At 36.1% G+C, this 22,350-nt stretch overlaps 1 protein-coding gene across 1 annotated transcript in view; it reads left to right on the top strand.

Moving 5' to 3' along the window:
* The window catches only part of VPS13C (vacuolar protein sorting 13 homolog C), a 100,885-nt gene that overhangs the window by 40,083 nt on the left and 38,452 nt on the right, over positions 1–22,350 (top strand). The window contains exons 33-55 of the mRNA XM_082488820.1: positions 468–571; positions 882–1,049; positions 1,843–2,147; positions 2,460–2,607; positions 3,448–3,556; positions 3,992–4,125; positions 5,377–5,533; positions 6,263–6,342; positions 7,197–7,256; positions 8,380–8,545; positions 9,521–9,637; positions 10,179–10,282; positions 10,725–10,892; positions 11,333–11,637; positions 12,023–12,167; positions 13,305–13,461; positions 14,375–14,502; positions 16,085–16,254; positions 16,799–17,037; positions 18,544–18,773; positions 19,471–19,563; positions 20,523–20,888; positions 22,163–22,252. Of these exons, the coding sequence (XP_082344946.1) occupies positions 468–571; positions 882–1,049; positions 1,843–2,147; positions 2,460–2,607; positions 3,448–3,556; positions 3,992–4,125; positions 5,377–5,533; positions 6,263–6,342; positions 7,197–7,256; positions 8,380–8,545; positions 9,521–9,637; positions 10,179–10,282; positions 10,725–10,892; positions 11,333–11,637; positions 12,023–12,167; positions 13,305–13,461; positions 14,375–14,502; positions 16,085–16,254; positions 16,799–17,037; positions 18,544–18,773; positions 19,471–19,563; positions 20,523–20,888; positions 22,163–22,252 (3,743 nt within the window). The remainder of the gene's footprint in view (positions 1–467; positions 572–881; positions 1,050–1,842; positions 2,148–2,459; positions 2,608–3,447; positions 3,557–3,991; positions 4,126–5,376; positions 5,534–6,262; positions 6,343–7,196; positions 7,257–8,379; positions 8,546–9,520; positions 9,638–10,178; positions 10,283–10,724; positions 10,893–11,332; positions 11,638–12,022; positions 12,168–13,304; positions 13,462–14,374; positions 14,503–16,084; positions 16,255–16,798; positions 17,038–18,543; positions 18,774–19,470; positions 19,564–20,522; positions 20,889–22,162; positions 22,253–22,350) is intronic.

A 22,350-nucleotide genomic window follows, 5' to 3' on the forward strand; every position in this document is an offset into this window, starting at 1 on the left:
CAACTTAGTGTATGGACTTGGGTTTGAACTCTTGAAAACATACTTATCTTCTGTGTCTGACTCATAAAATGCAACAAGTCTCTATTGCCAGAATTTACAATACTTTTTTTTATTTTGGAGCAGTTACAGTAGTTGGGGAATAACTTCTAATTATTTGGATTTGGATACAGGGAGACTAAAATGCCTTGGATTGAATAGAGTTCTTTCATTACAGTCCCTTGGGCAAGGGATGTGGTAACTGACTTATTTAATTTAGAAACAGAGGAGAGGATCAAGTATGTTTATTTTTTGTGGGTATTTTAAATTGTTGTTGAATTTAACAAACTATTAACAAAATAATTGTTTGTTGGAATGTATCATTTCTGTAACTTTTCTTACTTTCCCCTACTGGTGTCCTGTGTCCCCACCCTGAAAACGAGTACTAATTTCTGTTATGCAATGCTAGTTTCTCTCTTTATACTTTACAGGTCTTGACTCATCTCTTCTCCTTCAGCCAAGTCACACTGTATTCTTTGCCCGACTTAAAGACATAGTTGTCACAGATGTTGATTCAAGGACCCTTCATAAAAAAGTACTCAACTACAAGATTTTTTGTTTTACTTGATTCGTGGTTAGTTTTGTGTGTATAAAAGTGAAATGTAATACATATTCTGTTTCACTCTTCTAAAAGTATTTTATTTGTCATGAATACCTTGTTTCAAATAAGATACATGGTAAAGCATAGTTTTCAGATTAGAAAAGTGGATGCCCAAAAATATTTTATAAAAGAAACATATCGAACTTTTACATCTGATAGGCTGACAATATATTTTGTTCTTCTATGTGTTAAGTACCTTTTTAGAAGCTGCTGATGGCTGGTGCTACTCTTTCTCTCTTTCTAGGCTGTGTCTATAGTAGGAGATGAAGTTTTCAGTTTCAATCTGACGTTAGATCCATATGCTACTGAGGGAGAAGCCTACACTGACATGTCAAAAGTGGATGGTACTGTATCTTTGAAAGTAGGCTGTATTCAAATAGTATACCTTCACAAATTTCTCATGTCTCTTCTGGTAAGTCTTTTTTTCCTTTGTATGTTTCTGCTGCATTCTCAAATTTATCTTCCTTGCTTATGTCCTCATTGCAAGGGATAACTTAAGTTTCTGAAAGAGGAAGGATAGACTTAATTTTTCATGTGTACTGTTAAGAAACTTTTAGTTTTAACTGGCTTGAATTTCAAAAAATTAACACAAGGCAAGTGGGTCACTTTCCACCCTTTGGTTTGGAAATTGAGAAAAGCTCGGTGCTATTAAGGTATTTCACCGGTTTTGCGTTCACTGCACTCTCCACTCTGGCAAAAACCTGAGTTCATTACAAGCATACCTGAGCTAAGATTAGAGGCAAAACTTTCTGCAAGGTGAGATGGTATGAGGACTGTAAAATTAATCACTGTAAATATTTTTGCCTCCGTCAAGTAGCCTAATGTTGGCTTTTTCAGTAAAGCACTAGTGGGTTTTCTGTCATTCAGTCTGGCTTGAATAGTGTTCACTGGGGGTAAAGAGGGGCTCTAAAAATGATGTGTTTCCCCAAAAGCTAATGAGGTAAAGGAATCTTGTAGGTAATGAAGGAAGAAAAATTAGAGATGGGTTGAAAATGAGTGGATTGTACGGGTTAGTACATTTTTGACTCTCTATTAGAAGTCATCACATAAGGCACTCAGTTATCTTTCCCCAGGAAAAATTTTACGCAGTAGGCGGCATAATTGGTGTTTGATGTTGGTTGTAGCTGTTGTTGTAAAATGAGAGAAAGTTAGATTAAAAACCTGTTTACAGACATTTCTCCTTTCTCTTCAATTGCTTATTCTAGACCTTCTTGAACAACTTTCAGACAGCTAAGGAGGCACTGAGTGCTGCTACAGTCCAAGCTGCAGAAAAGGCTGCTACCAGTGTAAAAGACCTGGCTCAAAGGAGTTTTCGACTTGCAATGGACATTCACTTGAAAGCACCAGTTATTGTCATTCCTCAGTCCTCAGTTTCCCCCAATGCTGTAGTAATAGATCTTGGCTTGATTAAGGTTCAGAACCAGTTTAGCTTGGTGTCTCCAGAAGGCAGTTCGCTCCCTCCAGTCATTGATAAAATGGATGTGCAGCTGACAAAGCTGAAACTATCTAGGTAAAGTGCACTTTACTAAGTAATGCTTTAGCTAATTGGTAATATTAAAACTCTGTAGGATATTAATCTACTTGCTCAGAAACCATGGTTGGTGACAGTGTCAAATATTTGGTGTTAAAATACTAACCTGTTTTCTTAAGAGCAAATAAATCAGTAGTAAAATAAGATACTGTTCTGCTCAATAAGCCGTTTAAGGCTAAAGAGATATTACACTTGAGATTTTAAGATGTTACTTCGAAAGTGTAACATATTACTTAACTTCTAACTTCCTCGCCATGTGTTTTGTTTTGTTTTTTTCCCCTTTGTTTTAAGGACCACTATGGAGACAGGTTTGTCGCATCCAGACATTCAGATACTAAACCCTATTAATTTAAGCCTATCTGTGAAACGAAATCTGTCTGCAGCTTGGTTTCACAAATTACCGGTATTGGAGGTCACGGGTTATCTGGATACAATGAATGTAAGTCTTGTGAAGAGGAGGTAGTGAGAAGCTCATGTTAATACTTAATGTAAGACTAACCTTTATGTTATTTCTGGACACAAAGGTGCAACAAGCTGCAAATTTGTAGTAGTTGTGGAGTGAGTTTCAGGGATGTCAACAGGATTTAACCTACCTGCGTGAATGTAGAGTTTTGAAAGTGTCATCTAAAACACTCAAATTGCAGTGTACATTCATTAAACTGAGAGAAAGAAAAGAGAAAACTGAAAGGGATGTCAAGGAGCCTTGTTTATTCACTGTTAAGTTGGCAAGATCAACTTAAATTGAATGTTTTTGGGATCAGTTCTCTGAGCGAGTCTTTGTTGGTTTTTTTTTTTTTTTTTTTTTTTAAAAGCACTGAATAAACAAACAAAACCAAAAAACCAAAAACCAGAATCTTCTTGAGAGGAATTTAAATTTATGCAGATATTTGCCTTAGTAACACTAGCTTTGTAACTTCATGTCTTTCTTGAATGTTGTTTCTTGTGGCAATTCATAGACTGTGAAAGAAAATACCAGGTACTCTTGAGTGAAACTGGAATTAAAATATCATGAAGTAGCATGTCATTTACAGGAAAGTATTAAAAGCATAGATATGCTAAATAAACAGCTTTACAAGTCATAACCTTCTTTAATCTTCTAATCCTTTAACAGTAAGCAGTTAAAAAAATTTCACTGTGTTATTTAAGGGACAATGCTGCTGACAAAATACCTGTAAATAAGCACTCTTCTTGCCGGGAAATATTGTTCTGCTTTGCTAGCTAGTGATAAGTTTAAAGAACAATGTGTTTTTCCTGAGAACTCTCATGTGCAATATTGTAGGTCCTGTTAAGTCAAGAGGATTTAAATGTCTTTCTCAAAGTGTTGGCGGAAAACCTTGGTGAAGCAGAAGAAACACAAACTGGTGCAAAATCAGCACTGCAAAAGGAAGGTCAGAGATGGGATTTGTAATGAATATTAAGTGTGTTAACTTTGAGGAATAATGAAAAGCATTTATTATCTGGAAAGCAAGCTTAGATCTGAGAGTATGATGTGTAAGTGATAAACTCTTTATAATTTTGCAAGGATAGTGTTCATACTTTAATACTTAAAAAAATGGAAACATTAGAAGACAAAATTTGGTGATAGTGTTAGCCAAATTGTCACAGAAGTAGCAAGGCATGGAGATGTCAGAATAGTCTTAGTGCCAGAACATGTTTCCGCTTCCTTTGCGTGCTCTGAAGTTAAAGGCTCTGCTTGTGGAAATGTTGCTATCTTACCTTAGGTGAATGTAAGCCATCTAAATGAATAAAAGAATTGGATATGTTTCTTGAGCTAAGCAAATGGTGGCAATTTCAAAAGCTAACCAATGTATTGAATGTTTCAGATAAAACCAAAGAAATGGAGAAATCGTTTTTGATGCAGGGTAAGAGTGTTCCAGAAGGAATGCTGTCTGAAAAAGGAAAAAGAACATTAAATGAAGATGTAATCAATATGCTACTTAATTTTGAAATCAAAGAGGTATGTATCTGTCTGTATCTATCTGTAAAATTTTTTGTTACTGAAGCCCCAGAACCCAGATTCTTCAGCTGTTTCTTTGTCTGTTTTATTTTGTTTGTATTATAAGAGATTGTACTTATAGAATATTTAACATACACAATACATCTAACAGGGAAAACTAGACTTCTTTTAGATGTTCTACATTCACCTAGCCTTAATCCTTCATAACACGGCATATGATTCTTGTAATAACACACCAGCTGAAATAGTTAAGCTAGAACTAGTACCTTTTGGCAGCTTCTAACTTTCAGATTTGCTGTCTTGGCTGTAAAGAATATTTTTTTAATGTTGGGACTGGTGCGTATTACAGGCTAGCCTCTAATGCTTCATGTTGTCTTATTTAATATATCTTATGAACAACTCTGTCTTGTTTAATACAGTTTTACACACGGAAATTTTTTACTAAGGTAGCGGCCACTTTGGGGACTGTTTATGTTGGGTGATCAATGATAAGATGCTAAGTTGTTAGTGTACAAAGAGTATGCCACATAATGATGCAGACAAAGTATTGACAAACTTGAATTCTTTAAATTCTTTGTGTGGCAAACAGGTTGAGTTCCCAAGAATGGGAGGTAGTTGCCTCGTGAAATAATTGCATTGAAATTAACATTGTTCATTAATAACTATGTCTAGTTCTTCTACTTTAATTTTCAACTACATTTAGAAACACAAATTTTTTCTCACTTTCAGCATTCTAATCAGTGTAGATCTTCTCTATATAAAGAATTGTAATGTTGAAACATTCTGTGTCCTTAATTATAATTCGCATAGCATCAGATACTCAGATTGATTCACATTGCTATTTGTTCTCTGCCCTTCATTCCAGACCAGTACCACTTACAGTAACTGTTTTTTCCATATTCAGACTCTGTATGTAGCACTGTAGTGTCTGATGACAAAACTACAGCATAGCTTGACAAGGTAAAGATATACTGCTAGGCCAACAAAAATAAATTCTAGCCAAACTAACAGACTTGAGATTTTTGTTTTGTTGTTGAATGACTTAAGTGATTGGTTGTTTGGCCAAGAGGAACAGAGAGGGAAGGGGGCAAAAACTGGTGTTGTAGTTTCTCTTTGTAAAAAGGCAAAATGTCTAGATTAATACTATTTTTGAAGCTTAGCTGAGGAGATAATATGCAGTTATAACTGCATGTCATAGTATCTGGACAGCTTTACTGAAATAGTGAACTTATTTCCCTTTCTGTATTCAAGGTTGTAATAACCTTGATGAAGCAGGTTCAGAAGGAGAGATATCCGTTACATATTCTAACTGTGCTACAGCTTGGGACCGAAACCAAAATTAGAAATCATGAATTGACTGCAGCAGCATATCTCAAAAAAATTATGATGAGATGCATTGAAATAAATGGTAAGTCTTCTAGAAAACTGGTATGCAGTCAGTACAGTGTGTGCAGTTAGCTTTTGTAGCAAGAAGATAGCATGGTCAGAAATAATAATAATGGGGGCGGGGGAGGGGGAAGGCCAAATTCACTTAATGATGCACTTAAGTAATCTGTTTTACCTGACACCAAGTTTTACTCCTGTTGCTAGAGTTAGCTTGAGTTAATTTATTTGAGTTAGTTGCCTACTTTAAGTAGGAGTGGTCATTCTTGAGAAGTATTCTGTCTGTTCAGAGTGTTTTGATGAGCTTCTGAATCTGCACTTTATGACTGGTTCTGGCAGCACTGGATATCCAGCATGCTTCCTTGATTGGTCAGGTAACAATTTGAAGCGATGCTGAAGTAATAACTGAAATATCCATGTATTCAAAATAGAAAACTATGGCTTTTAATAGAAAAATCTAAAGATAGGAATGCAGAACTAATTGAGGAATGCAAATAACTTACCAATTTTGAATCTTCTTTCAGGACCAAGATAAGTTAATTTTGACAAGTTTAATTAAAAAAAAAAGTGAATGCAGCTTTTCACAAAGTAACACCTATTCTCCAGCTTCTCAGTGAAAAGAGATTTTTATCTTCTCTATTTCAGCAACAATAGTATATAAGTAGTATATAATTAAGAATTAGCATGGAGGTATTCCATAGGTGGAGTAAAGCTTGAGTGGAACTACTTCATAGTTTTATTTCTTTATTTGCAGACTCAAAAGGAGAGCCTCTTTGCATTATTAATTCTTCAAGTGAAACAGACGAGCATCTTCTGAAAATGGAATACATCAAGGTTTCAATACCTTTTAACTAAGGTTATATGGGGAGTAAAATAAGGCTTCCGTACTCTAGCCTGTGCTAGACTTTTTTTGGGGGGGCTTGGCTTAAAACCTGTAGGATTTATCTAAAACTTGTTTAGGTCTGCTCCCAAATACCCATTTTTCAACTTACTTTTGCATTTAACTCCCCGCCACTTCCAAAAAGGGCTTGTTTCATTAGTCAACACAATTACTGAAATCACTGGTGAAGCCTAATGTTTGTATACATTCTTCTCTGTGAACAATACAGATTAGTACCCTTGTGAAACTTAATAGGTGAGATAGTCTTTGCCTATGTAAGTGATTGGTGCCTCTCTACAGGTGGTAAAACTAGCCTTTGAGGAGTGATATGTTGGTAGCTAGAGTTCTTGAGCTTTTATTTAAAAAAAAAAAAAAAAGCACCCTTCAAAAACTGCATGAATACTTGGGAATCTGATAGGTTGTAGAACCAGTGGACCACTCATGCTCTTACCTATAAGGATATAATTTTTATGGAGAAAAACAAGTTGATTTGTTCTGACAAAGTACTAAGCATAAATTGATCCAGTGTAAATAGATCCTTGGTAAGAGAAAGTTTTGTAACTGGTCCGTTGAACTTCCAGAAAATGTGCTATTAAATGCCACTGAGCAGATTATAGCGAGTACCCCATTCTGGTTGCCTTGATTGTGTGCTTTATTTAGAGAACTTTTTTTCAGGCTTCACTATTTTCCTTTGTTTTCTTTTGCAATGGGAGTAACCCTGGTGTGTGGTAAATTCAATTAATTCAGTTAATTCAATAGACACTGACTGTCTGCTTGGGCTGTTGTTTTTTTTTTCCCCTTCCTTTAGGCTGATGCTGATGGACCAGATTTTGCTACTACTTATAGAAGCATCAAGCAAAACATCAATGTAAGTATTGGGTGTATTTAATTTTTTTACGCTTCTCAAATAGTAACAGCTATGTAAACATGTTAGTTGCTCACTTTCTCTCTTGTTATTGAAGAGAAATAAAAACAAACAAAAAAAAGAAAACCTACCCCCTGGCTCTCTAATCATTAAACATTACTGCTTTATATTTTTACAGAAGTATTTAGTGTATTAATTTTTTTTTAACTAGGAGCTGTACTTGTTTAGCTAGTTAAAATTTATAAGGACATATTTCTAACTGAGGCCTGTTGGATGTGTTTTGTTTCTGGAGAGACACACTAAGCAGTGTGAAAGGAAGGCCTTGTGTTCAGAGCTTGAAAGTTTGTAACAGTGAAATTGAGATGTAAGGTGAAATGTCAAACAAGCCTTCTTAGGGGTCTTGTGTTCAATCAGTCCTTTTTTTTACTTCACTGGAAAGCAACTATTTATGTTTAGTTTTTCATGGCTTCAGTTATTTCAAAAGTAAGCAGGTCATTTTGCTTTTAAAATGTTTCCTTTAAAGTAGTAGTGGTGGGTGGAGTTTGCTTCTTGACAGCCGTATGTGGAATTTGAAGTGGCTGGACTACTTTAGAGTCAAGAAAGCCGACATCCGGTAATGTATCAGTAAAACCAGTATCTACCAAGACTTGCTTTGGGCTGGGAAAAGTTGGCTAGCTGATGCTAGGTTTCGCTAAGTAATATTGGCTACAGTAGTTGCTACTCTTTTACTTTCTGTTCTGATTGCTAATTTTTAATCTTGTTTTGTTGTGTCATACATACCAAAATATCTCTATACATGGTTCTGAAAGATGTCAACCAAGGTGCTATGTAGTCCACAACGACATGCATCAGAACTAAGAGTGCTTACTGAAAAAGCATAACCACATGAAGCGTCAGTTTTTAGATTGGCACAGTTCCTCTGTGGCTGTTTTAAGCTGTCCTTCCACAACTCCCTCATCTGTTCTGGAGCTTGTGTGGTGTTAAGTTGAAGGACGTAGAAGGGGTGAGATACTGGCAAAATTCAGCAAGGCGCTTTTTCTCAATTCTGTGACAGGAACTCTGAGTTGTTATACAATGGACCGGTATTAAATAACGATGTTACTTTGTCGTCTTGCCCTCATTTTAGGTCATCTTTTCATGTTTGAATATAGTACTTCACACAGAGGCTTTGCTTTCCATCATGAGTTTTCTCACATTCAGTGTTCCATCAAGTGGTCTTCCCAGTACCAATAAAGCATCGGACCACAAGCCTCAAGTAAAAGAACAAGAAAAAGAAAGTACTCTTAAACCAGGTAATGGGGTATTAGAAAGGCCATAATTTTGTCGCTTAACAGCGGCTGGCCTTTGGTTTCAAAGGATACCATTTCAGGTGACAGCATTGCACAACTACGTGGGGAGAAAATCTCATTTAAAAGCCAGATATTTTTGCTATTGCTTAATTTTACAAATTCTCCTTACTCAATATAACTCTTTCCTAGATAGTGGTCTGACTGGTGTAGTAACAGTCAAATAAATGATATTGCAGTGAACAGTACCACAGCCTTTCCAAAGCATCAGTGTCACAACTGTGTTGCTTTCCAATCTGAAGGCTCTAAAGAGTGCTTACATTGCTAAAAATAAACATTCTTGAGCCCTGGAGAAGCAAAGAGAAGTTCTGAACTGAAGGGTGTTGTGCTTATTTTAATAATTGGTATCTCTAACTAACCTTGAAATAGAGTTTTTGTGTGAAAACTCCTTCAGAATGTTTTGTCAGGTCCTGTGTGGTTGATTCTTGTGTTTGTAGTGTTGTTTGGTAAATGCAGGGTTTTCTAATCCTAAATCTATTGGGACTGAGTTAACAGTGGCTGGTTGTTGCATTTTGTGTTCTGCGGGCAATTTAAATTTTACTGCAGAATTTTTTTTCACCTACTATGCCTAAATTTGCCTTGTTACTCTATACAGAAATGAGTATTTCTCATGTGAGAGTGTTTCAATTAACAAAATGCACGCTGTATTCAGCATACTGTTGCATGAAAAGTAGATATTAATGAGAAAAAACATCTAGATTGCTGTTTGCCCCTGTTGGTTGGTGACTGTTCTTGTGCCAGAAGAAAACTGTGTTAATAAAAGACTTCGTTCATGTCTTGACTAATAATTAGTAGTAAGTTTAAGGGAATAACTGCACGTTGCTTTCTGAATAGTTCATATATGTACAAAACAAATAATCTAACGTGTTTTAAAAAAAGACTTATAATGAAGTTCTTGTATGTCTTTTGTTTCCTGTCCAGTGTCTAGTAATGCAGCAGATGATGATACCTGTGAATTAAAACTCACTGCAAAGCTAAATGCATTCAATATTACAGTGTGTGATCAGACCTGTAGCATTGCAGACATTAGAATACAAGGTAAGGGGTTTTAATTTTAATTAGATCAGTTGATCATAGGAAGAAATATTTTATTCCCCTCCATTCATTCTTTTCTGAAAGGCTAGCGTGTGCACTGTCGATGTCTCTGTAACATATGTTTGAATACATTTTGATTGTATGATATGGTTGTGGTTAAGTATTTTAAGAGCCTAAATGCCTGTGAGAGAAGAAAATATTTGACTTTGAAAAAGAAGGCAATTAATTTCTAAGTGGAGTAAAATTAAAAGAAATGAAGGCAGTACATTATAAATAACACAAGCTTCCATATTTTAATAGCTAGATCCTAGATAGTGCTGGGAATTTTTACTCTAGCCTTAGAGTCCATTTCTGTTGGCAAATTTGTCATGTGTAGTAAGGTCATGACTTTTGTCTTGGGCTAAGCATTGGTTGTAGAATGCTGGATTCTAAGCTATTCATATTCTTAATATTCAGTAATAAATAATGCTTCTTTTTTAAGAAGTGTTTACTTAGCAATTTGTTAAAGTGCATTAATTATCTTTTTCCTTTTGTCTCAAATCAGGAATGGATGCATTTGTAGCTATGAAAACAAAAAAGATTAAAGTGTTCTCCAGGCTTGAGGATATCGTAATTACAAATGTTGATCCAAAAACACTCCATAAAAAGGTGATGTGTTGTACAGATTGTAAACAGAGACCTAGGTCTTTAAGTTACTTAGTGCTGTAGTTGGCTTCCTGTGTTGTATAACGCTAAGTACAATGTAATGCACCAAATATTAAGAAAAACTTCATTGGTTAATTTCCTTTATTTCAGGGGAGCAAAACATGCTTCCATTCAATATTTAATTCTTTTTAATCATGGTTGCATTGATGTTTTTAATTCTGAGTAGCATGGATTAAATATAAAATGGACTGTAGATAACCAAGTGAGACATACCATAAACCAGGTCATTTGACTTCCTTTTGTGCCTAGCGTATATGTGTCCAAGTATTGCTGATAAGTTGTAGTTGATGTTTTTGTGGAGGTATTTCTTGTTTGATAACTTAAGCAAGAATTCTATCAGAGATTACAGCCTGGGAGTATTAACTATATGGACTTAATCTTCTAGGCTGTCTCCATAATGGGAGATGAAGTGTTTAGATTTCACATGTCACTTTATCCGGATGCTACTGCAGGGGAAGCCTACGCTGATATGTCAAGGGTGGATGGTAAAATGTCTCTGAAAGTGGGCTGCATCCAAATTATTTACCTACATACGTTCTTTATGTCTCTCTTGGTAAGACAATAGTTTCAGTTCTTTTCTTGACATAAAAAGTTTTTTAATTAAAAAAAAAAAAAAAAAAGGAATCAGCTCTTTGACTTGTACCTTGTGGTGAGCTGATGTACAAGCACGTAGAACTATTTTGCTGATGAAGTGTCACTTAAAGCAGGGGATTGCTTTATAGAAGAATGACAAATAAGGATGACAAAACAAGTAAAGAATTGACTTGATAGCTTTAATAATATCTTAAAATTAAATAGGTAAGAAATGTCTTAGATTGTCTATGATTTTAAGCTTTTTCTCTTTCAAAACTAGAATGGGTGAATTAGAAGTTTCATATTTCTACCACAGCTGTACTATTTTACTTAAATTTACATTTTGACTGGGGCTTGCCTTTTTTGTGAGGCTTATTTGCTCTCATAGAACTCTTACGTTTTTTCACTACCTATCAATAGAACTTCCTAAACAATTTCCAAACGGCACAAGAAGCCCTGACTGCAGTCACTGTCCAGGCAGCTGAAATGGCAGCTTCCAGCATGAAAGACTTTGCTAAAAAAAGCTTCCGCCTCTTAATGGATGTCAACTTGAAAGCTCCAGTTATAGTTGTTCCTGAATCTTCAACTTCAAATAATGCTTTGGTAGCTGATCTTGGCTTAATCAGAGTTCAGAATGAATTCAAGCTGGTGTCTTCAGATGAATCTTCTCTTCCTCCAGTCATTGACAACATGGATGTGCAGCTAACTCATTTGAAATTATCAAGGTATACATGGAATTTTCCTCTGAGTTGAAAAGTGTTCGTAACGAAATTGAGTCCATGTTCTATATGCAACATTGTTCTATTATTTAAAGATGATAGGCAATGAAAACATACTAAAACCAAACAAAAAACACCTTAAAGCAAGTTTAGGAGTGCTTTTAGATAAGGACACATGTCCACAATCTCTAAAACACTCTTGGAAAGAAAGGAACAATAGGACAGTAACTGAGTTCATCAAGTGCGTACCTGTGCATAAGTGCATGTAAGCACACATTGTTATCAATTTAAAAATAAGTACACCCATAATTCTGCTAGGTTAGTATGACGTTCTTTGGGATTCTGCAACTACTAAATATTTTTTCCTTGCTACTTCCACTCTCTTTTGTAGGTGTATTATATCCACAGAATCTCAACCAGATTCTGAAATTCTCCGTCCTGTTAGTTTGACTTTACTGGTCCAGAGAAATTTAGCTGCAACTTGGTATCATAAAACCCCAACAATTGGTATCAAAGGAGACCTAAAACCAATGCAGGTAATATCATGGCAAGTCAGAGCTACTTCAAAAGTTATGTATATTCTCAGAGTAGTACTTAGCCTAGTTAAAGAGCTTGTAAACTCCTTGCAATTTGTATTCTTTAGGCAATGTTAAGACTTCCAGCTTGACTGTCCAGTTTATAGATCTGGTAGAGTTTTGCTATTGCATAATGAATAGTTCTTGTGTAGCTGCATACAAATGGAATAAAACCCATTTTTATTTTTCCGAGGGTCTATTGGACCTATCTTTTGATTCAACAGCCAGTAAAGTTATTGAGGTTATCTGTTGAGTTAGCATTTAAAACCTAGATTTAAGGTTTTAAATTGTTTGATTTGTAACGTTCAGGTTATTTGAGTGTTTAGTAGATTTATTAGAGATTAAAAGTCTAGATGTGGATCTCTAATATACAACAGTTCAAAATTATAGTTGATATCTTTGCAGAGTGAGTGCTTTACTTTCTCTTTTCCTACATTAACCATATGGATGTAAGTGGGTAAAAAAAAAACTGAGGGGCCTTTTAGTTGTTTGTGAGCCCTGTTTCATTTCTGTGTCTGTGCTGTGGCCAAATGTAGCCACACAATAAGATATTTGAGGAGTACCAGTAAAAAAAAAATAAATTTAGAGAAAAATATTGTAAGACTATGGGTTAAGTGACTGCGTTTTGTCACTTAGTGCTTGTTTTTTTCACAATCATGTCATGTTATAACTGGATTCAGATTCCTTAACTCTTTAAAAGCGTACTGAATGACAGTTGCTTTAGTGTCTACAATGTAAGTCTTGGCTTTAATGTTATCTGGCTACATTTCTGGATTACTGAATTGTTAACAAGTGCTCATGATCATCATTTACTCATATTTTTAGCAGACGAAGAGCCTTTACAAGACTAGACAGTGTTTATCACGCAGACTGTTAGTTCTTGTTGTAACTTCTGTTCTTAACAAATGATATTTCAGGAAAAATGGGCAAATTACTTATGGTGTTTTGGCCAGGATCATTTTGACTAGACAGCTTGTTTACGGTGGAAGCAGCATGTTGTTTTTCCTCAACATTTGCATACTATTGATAAAGAGAGGGGGGTTTGTTGGAAAGAAATACTGTCACCAAAAATGAAGTTGTGGGTTTATCACTTTACAGATTGCACTCAGTGAAGAGGATCTAACTGTTATCATGAAAATTTTACTTGAAAACCTTGGAGGAGCTACTTCCCAGCCAAATACTGTGCAACAGAACATTGAAGATATGCAGATACTTAAAAAAGGGAAAGTTCCAAATGAATCTGATTTCTGTGAGGGTATGTTCAAATCAAAAGCTGAGTATGTTTAGGCAGGGGTCTATGTGGAAATTCAAATGTCGTATTTATCTGAAGCACTCCAATGTGTGTAAATAAATTGTTTTTCTTAATTTAAACATATGTTTTGTGTACAGGAAAAGTTACAGATAAGAATGTACACACAAACAAAAAATGTTGTGTGAGCTGTTGATAATCAAAGGTTTTTGTAGTGTTTTTTGTGATTCATCTTTTATAGGATAGTATTCTTCAGTCTGTATCAGTGCAACTTACAAGTTGCAGGTGGTTTAAAAAAGAAAAAAGCCAGACCAACTTCCCTAGAATATTAATGCACAATAATAACCATCTAGGACATTATTAGTATTCAAATAGTGTGTTAATGTAAACAGTGTATGTCTCTGGATGAAATATTGTTAACCCTTTGCCAAAATTTTTTTGGTTTGGATAAACCCTTTTTGTCCAAAACTTAACATTCTCAATGACAAAAAATTCCTGTTCAACTGATAGTTGAATTACTACAGTATGAGAAGTAACTTGAAGGAAGAGTATTGCAAACTCCTTCAACAGTCTTCATACTTCCTCTGGTTCTTCATTAAAATGAATGAAGAACTGCAGTAAATTAATGACAGCTTTTTTTAAGGTTCTTAAACCACTCTGTGCTAGGTAATTTTAGCATGCATTGAATAGGACAAAGTGATGTTGAATAAATGAAAATGTGAATTTTTGAGTAGTCTTCCTGATTTAGAGCTTTCCTCTTTTTGTGACTTTCTGATCTCAATTAAAAAACCCCAAAGAAAAAACAAAAACAACAAACAAAACAAAAACCCCACAACAAAAACCCCAACCCCAAATCCAGAAAACCACCCCAAGCCCAGTGTTCTAAAGAAATATAAAATTACTTTCTTTTCACTGGCAGGTCCTCTCGCATTTGGACAAGAAAAAGTTTCTACGGTTCAGTCTTCTGAGGAATGTTATGCAACGCTTAAATTTGACTTTAATTTTGAGTCACTTTCAGTAACTCTCTACAATAGTGATATGAACCAGGTTTGTGACAAAGATTTTACCATATGGATGGGTGTGTAACATAGGCTTCTCACATGGACAGAACTCAGGATAATAAAAGGAAGAGTTTCATCGATTGTGTTGGCTTTGTAATGCTTGCCTTATGGGGGGTTGTCATGGTTTAACCCCAGCTGGCAATTAGGACCACGCAGCTGCTCACTTACTTCTACACCCCACCCCAAGTGTAGGGAGAAGAGGGAGAAAAGAGGGGAAAGGGGAAAACAACCCCACCTCATGGGTTGAGATAGCGATAGTTTAATAGAACAATGAGGGAAAAGGAAAATAACAATAATAGTAGAAGAAAATATGAAATAAAGTAATGCAACACAAGTAGCTCTCACAACCTGGAGATCGGTTGCCCATCCCACCCCAAGCATCAGTTGTGGATCCCTGGCCCTCCAGGCAACCCCTATTTATATACTGAGCACGATGTCTACGGTATGGAATATTCTGTTGGTCAACTTATTCTGTCTATGCTTGCTCTCAGCTTCTACAGGAAGCTGAAAAGAGTCCTTGACTAATATAAACCACCTGGCAACAACTAAAACAATACACATTATTGACATTCTTTGCATACCAAATCTGAAACACAGCAACCACTAGAAAGAAAATTAGCTTGATCCCAGCTGAAACCAGGACAGGAGCTTATGCAATTTATCCTGGAACTCAGAGGTTTTATGGGCAGAGAATGTCCTTAATTTGAAGGACATAAGTGCATTTCTAAAATTCACAGTAAAAAAAAAATAAACTGACCAACAAAAACCACCCACCATTTGATCTGGTCATTCAAACCTTTGATTCCAGTATATCCAAAATAAAAATGAAAATTTGAAAAGCAGGAATTACTAGCGTAAATGATACTAGTTCTATGCATGGTGCCTGTATAGTTAGTAAGCAGACCCAAGGTGTACATGACCCATAGGTCCCTCTTACATATCCGTGAGTGTGAGCAATAATGAGCATCCTGCCTGTGTTGAAATCAGAAGAGAAAGATGTGTAATATTGCTTTGTTTTTATGACTTAATATGCTTTGTCCACATGTGAAGGTGCTTGTTTCATAAGTCTTGGTATATAGTGAACATGGGGTAACTTTGCATTTAAAATAACTATAAGGCAGGAATTTGTGGTGCTTTTTGTATGATGGGTGTATTATTTAAAAAAGTTATTGTGAAATGAGTTTCAAGGGGAAAAAACATGTAATGGGATTTTATTTTAACTTTTTCTTGATATCCTCTCTGCTTATTGCTGAGGCCCTGGTTGTAAATGAGTTAGTGTGATGGGAGCAGAGATCTTCTGGTATGAGGTACAGATGGATTATCCTTTGGTCATGCATTCTGAACAACTGCTAGAAATGTGTTGAAGAAATTTTACTACAACCCAACTTGTTTCTTCTGTTTTCTCAGTGAATTTCTTGGACTAATTTCTATGATTGAAGGACTGATGACAGCAACAGGCTAATCAGATCCTTCAAATCATGCATCAAAATGCATGTGACTAGCAGCAAGGGAAACATGCTTATGACTTTGTTCTATGGTAACTAGTTCTACAATTTCTCATTATGTAGAAATCTCTGCTTTCGCTGCATAGTGACAAATTACGCCTTGGTGAACTCCGACTGCATCTAATGGCATCATCGGTGAAGATGTTTTCAGATGGCTCAATGGATATTAATGTTAAACTCAAGGCGTGTACCCTGGATGATCTCAGAGAAGGAATTCAGAATGTGACTGCAAGGTAAGTTTGAGTGCATCAGAAATGAAAAAACTCCATGCAGCTTGTGAGGAAGACTGTTTCCTTGTTCTATACTTTGCTTCATGTAGGATTGCAAAAACTTAGTAGGGCTGTCAGTTGTTGGCTGTCACACTGTGCACAAAAACAGTGAGTTCTATGATTTGATAATGTTAAGTAAGTTTCTTCTCTTATATGTTGATTTCCCATATTATCCAAAACAAACAACAAAAAACCCCAAACACCTCAGAGTCTTGAGTATTACAGTAAACTGTGTAGGGACAGCTGAGTAGAGAGCAACCAGTGTCACCTAGACAGTTCTATACACTGGAAATTTAGTCTGATTGTTAAATGCTGCATACATAGTTCCAAAACTGTAGCACACAAACTTTAAATTGAAATTAGTCTTCTGTTATTTCTGGAGGAAACACTGATTGCTTGTATTATAAATGTCACGGGGAGGAAAAAATGGCACTGCTTATGCATCCTTGTTTTCCTATATCAACATGTGATGATGTTTGAAATATTTCTTATTAAACTTGTTTTCCAGAATGATAGACAAGAAAGATGACTCAAATGACAGTTCTATGATAGATATAAGCTACAAGCAGGATGAAAATGGAACTGAAGTCATTGCTGTCCTTGACAAGCTGTATGTATGTGCCAGTATGGAGTTTTTGTTGGCAGTAGCAGATTTTTTCATTAACTCAATGCCAGTGTCCTCAACTGAAAGATCTGCACAGTTCCAATTTAAGCATGGTGCTTCTGGAAAATCCAAGCCAGAAACAGGTCTGTAAAACTGATTTCCATCCCAACTCCCCTTCTTTACAGATTTCATACTGAAAAGAAATCACCCAAAAGTTTTCAAGATGCTATCTTGGTATCAGACTTAAGAAATGAGTTTATTCTTCACAATGTGTAAATTGGCCACTGATACTATAGATTGTTGCAAGCAGTAGTAGTTTTAAAACTGCTGTGTTAAGCAGTGGAGTTGCCCTCTCCGGCATAGCTAAATATTGAAAATCAAGTCATGCTAAACAGGATTTTTACCTATGTAATATTGCAAAGGAAGCATCCTTAGGGTAAAAAGTGCCATGTAGATAGTAGTTAAGGAAGTAAAAAGAACAACTTGCTCTTTAAAGGTGAGCGGCAAAGAATGTCTTACACTTATTTCTGCAAGCCGTGTATTTTGAAACTGTATATTATTATTTCAGCTCAGATATGGAAAACAAAGTGTTTGATGAATAGCTTTCCTCTTCTTGGTTGAAGGCTGAAGGTAAAGCGTGATGAAACAAGGACAAGAAAGACCACTTCTGAGTTGTTTTGGGGGTTTTGTTTTTGGTTGTTTTTAAGTGATTGCTAGGCTTGCCTGCATTGTGGTCAGGCCTAATCTGTGGGTTGTGTTGTCTAACTGGTTCCCAAGAGCCCTCCCTTTCTTTTGGGGAACTTGGCAGAGTGCTAGGAGTGAGCCTTAGGTTTTATGAATTGTCCCAGTGGTGTCAGCAGTTCACTTCCTCTCCTCTTCCCTTGTTGGAGATATGCACAAGTCCTGTGATGAGGGAGGGGTGGTACACACTCCAGAAAAATGGCACTTGCAGGGGCTGCTCAGGACTACCCAAACGTGTTGCTGGCTGCAACCCATGATGCCTGCCTTGCTTTGCTTTTCCTGTCCTGCACCGAGCCTCAACTTGGCACCTGTTCCACTGCATAGGTGTGATACTCCAGTATTTCCAGCAACTGTTAGGCACAAGTAACCCATATATTGAGTCCTAGTGTGCAGGAGGGTCACACACTACTGTACTGCCTGTCATTGAGAACCAAAATGACTTGATCCATTGCTAGGTTAGAGAGTCTTGGTTTTAATGATTCTCTCAATTTGGAGACTGAGTGGGCATTCAGACAAGAAACTGTATATTGTTAATGTGGTTTCAGTTAGTAGATCTTCACTCTAAAGAAGTTAGTTACTTTTGGTATCGAGCCAGAAGATAACAATTTCCAACTTGGCTTTGTAGAGCTGGTGCTTAGGTTGACTATGGTATATAGAGCTAGTACTGTCTTCTTTTACACTATTGAAACAGTTTCTTCAAAAGAAAACTTCTGGCCAGTTTGCTGCTGATTTCTGGATGCTGTGTGATGTGTTTCAGCAAAGTATTCCTGTAAAAATTGAGACGTTATTTGTTAAATTTGTACCTCTAAAATCATGTAGCAATTTTTGTGCATGGTTTAGGTATTTTGTACATAATAATGCATTCAGACCTTTTCTATTCAAGGGTGTTTTTTCACTTATTTTCACAGAAATATCTGTACGGCCAAATATGACAGTAAAAGCTGTGATCATGGATCCAGAAATTGTATTTGTTGCTAATTTGACCAATGCTGATGCCCCCGCCTTGAAAGTCTCCTTCCAATGTGACTTTTCTCTGACATCTGGAAAGCTTGCACAAAGGATGACTGCTCAAGTGAAGGGTTTCAAAGTGTTGGCCTGTGCCTTTCTCAAAGAAAAACAAGACAAGAGTGTTACTACGGTAAGAAAACTTGTTTTTCATAAAGAAAAAAGCGTTGAATTGTTGGTAGGCATGTCCTTTAGTTGGTATGTCCTTTAGTTGGCATATACATAACATTCAAAATTCAGTTTTCATCAGTAGGTGCAAGGCTGTCTAAAACCTGTGTAGTGCATTTGTAAAGTAAAAGTTTCTTAGTGAAGAAATGATATGTGGGGTTTTGAAGACTATGAGTACCTCTCTGCAACTTTGTTTACTGCCTGTCAGTTTACTTATTGCAGTAGAGTGTGCTGATGAGCGTGTTGTCTGGAACTTCTCATTTCTGGAAGGGAGCATTGAGCCGCAAAGGTGGACTGTGTGGTTCATCTCACACATGGTATCTTTCCTTATGCATTTAGTTTTCTTAAGGATTCATGTTTTTTTTTGACTATAGCATCAGCCCATCTGTGTTTAGGGTTTTTGTTTTGTCTGTGTTTTAAGCCTCATGTGAAAAGCTTTTATTTCACTAACTTTTAACCTTCCAGTACAAAATTGCTCTTGTGTAAACTTGGATACTGGAATGAAGCACAGTAATGCTATGGAAAGAATGCCATTACTCTGATGCATGTTGTTTTATGGGATCAGCATCCCTTTGGCCTATGAGATTAAAAAAATACAAGTCCATTTGAAGATGTTAGATTCCAGGAGTTACCTTAATAATCAAATCATATTTTTCACTCAGGTGTTACGGCCATGTTCTTTAGTCATGGAAAATATGATGCATGTCTCAGGGTTACAAACTGTGGTAGTAACAATAGAAGAACTTACTATAAAGGTAAGATTTTTGGAAAAACATGTGTGTTTCTCGAGTTGTAGCTTGGGGTTTTTTAATTTATATATTGCTATTTAAAACTTATGTTTTCCCCATTAGTTTAAATACAAAAATAAGCATTAATCCTTTTTAGAGCTGCTCTGTGTTGGGAAAAATCATTACATGTTCCTTGTTTTGGCCATCTCTTGGCACAAAAGGTTTAATTTAAATGCTTCAGATACTAGGATTCTTCCTACCAGTTTCTTACAAATTTATGAAACGATCTTTCCCCCTGCCGCCACCACCACTGTTTTTCTCTTCAGAGATACTTATAAGCAGGAGCACGCACACAAGTGCATGTAAACTTAAGGCTGTTACCATGATTTCCAGAATGATATACAATGTGAAATACCCTGTTCTTAATAGGGAAATTAATAATTGCATCTGTAGTAAAGGTCTTTCTGAATATAGTTTGCTAATTCTCCTATAAAAAGTTAATAAATTTGCATTTGTAAGCTGTAGTACATTGTTCATAAAGCATAAAGGTTTTGACAGATGTACTGCTAATTGAAATGGTGGTGTACATAACTTTGCAAATGCGCTCTGTTGAACACCGTGAAGATTTAAAAAATAAATTTATGTTTTACAATGTGGTGGGGAAAAGGTTGATATTGACTGCTGTTAAGGGAGTACCACATATCAGTAAAAATTCCAATCTGAGAATTTTGTTCTTGAGCCTGTGGGGTTGTGGGGGAGGAACTGGGAAACTTTGTAGGAAAGGACAATAAGAGGAGCTCCATGAACGGATTCTGTTTCTTTATCTTAGAATTTAAGTTGTATCTCTCACAAGGGCCTTTAATGCTGTGTATCTGTATGAGGAACTCAAGAGTTACTTGCCATTTCCATTTGTCATGTATTTTATATGTTAATCAGTTTTAAAATGTTTTAAGCTCTAAAGGATCTTTTCTTTTGTTTTGTTCAAGATCTCACCAATAATTCTGAACACTGTGGTGACCATTATGGCTGCCATAAACCCCAAAACAACAGAGGAGGATTCTAGAGGACCAACTGAAATTTCTGAGAATTTGTGGCAAGTGAAGCCTATAGATCAGTGCAGTGCTTGGTTTCTTGGTGTTGATGTAGCCACAGAAGCAACAGAAACTTTTAAGGACCGTGAACATGTTCTGAAACAAGAGAAATTTGACATTGTAGTGAAATCAGTTCAGATCACTTTGGAGTGTGGTCTGGGACATCGTACTGTCCCTCTATTATTAGTAGAATCTGTGTTTTCAGGTGTCCTTAAGAACTGGTCCTCACTGATGGAGGTCACTGCTGACATGTCACTGGAGGTATGTAGAATCAAATTGTTAGCAGCTGAAAAACACTTCTGTGCATTTCATAAAGTTCAAGTAACTTTTTAGTACACTTTCTATGTGCTAAATTAATAATAGGTTTAAATTGTAACGCTCTTGTTTCTTTAGTAGTCAGGCAAGTATGACTAAGCATAACGTGGTTTTCACAGATACTTTGCAGTCAATAGTAGATTTTAATGGGAATTGCTGCTGTGAAATCATCTACTACTCTCTGTTTCTCTGTTATTTTTGCATGTTCATTTTTTTCTGTGTGAACAATGAGCTTGGCTTAGTTGAATATTCATATTTAACTTGTATTGCCCACCTTTTTTTGTTTCTCTAGCATTGTGTTTATTGGTAAGATAGAAGTTGAACTGTTTTCTCAAAATCTTCTCTGAATCTTGGATTGTAATCACACCATATTTGTTTTGCCAGCCATTGCAACTCTTTTCCCCAAGATATGGTAAATTCCAAGATGGTGTAAGTCTCTTACAGAGGCAGCATGTTAAAATGTCATACAACTGGATGTGCAGCTGCACTGTGCAATAGGTTAACTACATCTTAGTTACCTTTTGTCGGTTTACCAAATGTGCCTCTTACTCTGTTCTGTACCAGATATAGAAGTAGCCTTCTTTCACTGCTAGATGTGCATTTTGTAATAGAGTATGGAAGATGCATGCCTAATAATATACAACTGGGGCAAGACACTGTGGTTTCAGAAAGGGGGAGGAATGAGGAAGATAGCTGAAAGGGGGAGTGTCTAGAGCTATTTGGTCCACACCTTCTGTTCAGGTTTGCCATGGCTGAAGGCAAGTAGAAACTTGCTGTAGGCTATGAGTTAGATGAAATATTCTAGTAGACCAGATTCAGACTAAAGTTTGCTCAGACTAATTGTTATTTCATAGTACAATGAAGTACTTGCAGCGTTGAAGTTTTTGATCTCAAAGTCATTCTTTCAAACAGTGTAGGAGAAGATAGAGACTGCATTATATTAAGTGAAGATGTTAAAAAGATACGGAGTTACCAGGCTCTCTGGTTGCTCTAAAAGCAAACCAGGTAGTCAGTTCTTCAAAAATGTTGTCACTTATGAAAAATGTGTGATATGTTACACTTCTGTGTATTAGATTTCAAAGCCATTAAAAATTAATGCTAGAGCTCCAAAGTTTTAGATTAAGATTGTTTTCTTATTAATATTTTTCATACTAAATGCTATTGGAAGGAACTCTGACCTTTATTTTTAGATGCCTGATTTAATTTGATTCTTTCTTTAGATTCATTATTACAATGAAAGCTACGCAGTGTGGGAGCCGCTTATTGAAAGAATTGAAGGAGGAAAGAAGCAATGGAGTTTAAAGCTGGAAGTATGTAAACATACTTGAAACTCTGAAATAGTTTGGATAGACAGCTATTTCTTAAAAATGTTATGTGACAGAACAGTGACCTTTTGAATGCTGTTGCT

The sequence above is a fragment of the Vanellus vanellus genome, assembly GCF_965231255.1.
Source record: "Vanellus vanellus genome assembly, chromosome: 11".
NCBI lineage: Eukaryota > Metazoa > Chordata > Aves > Charadriiformes > Charadriidae > Vanellus > Vanellus vanellus.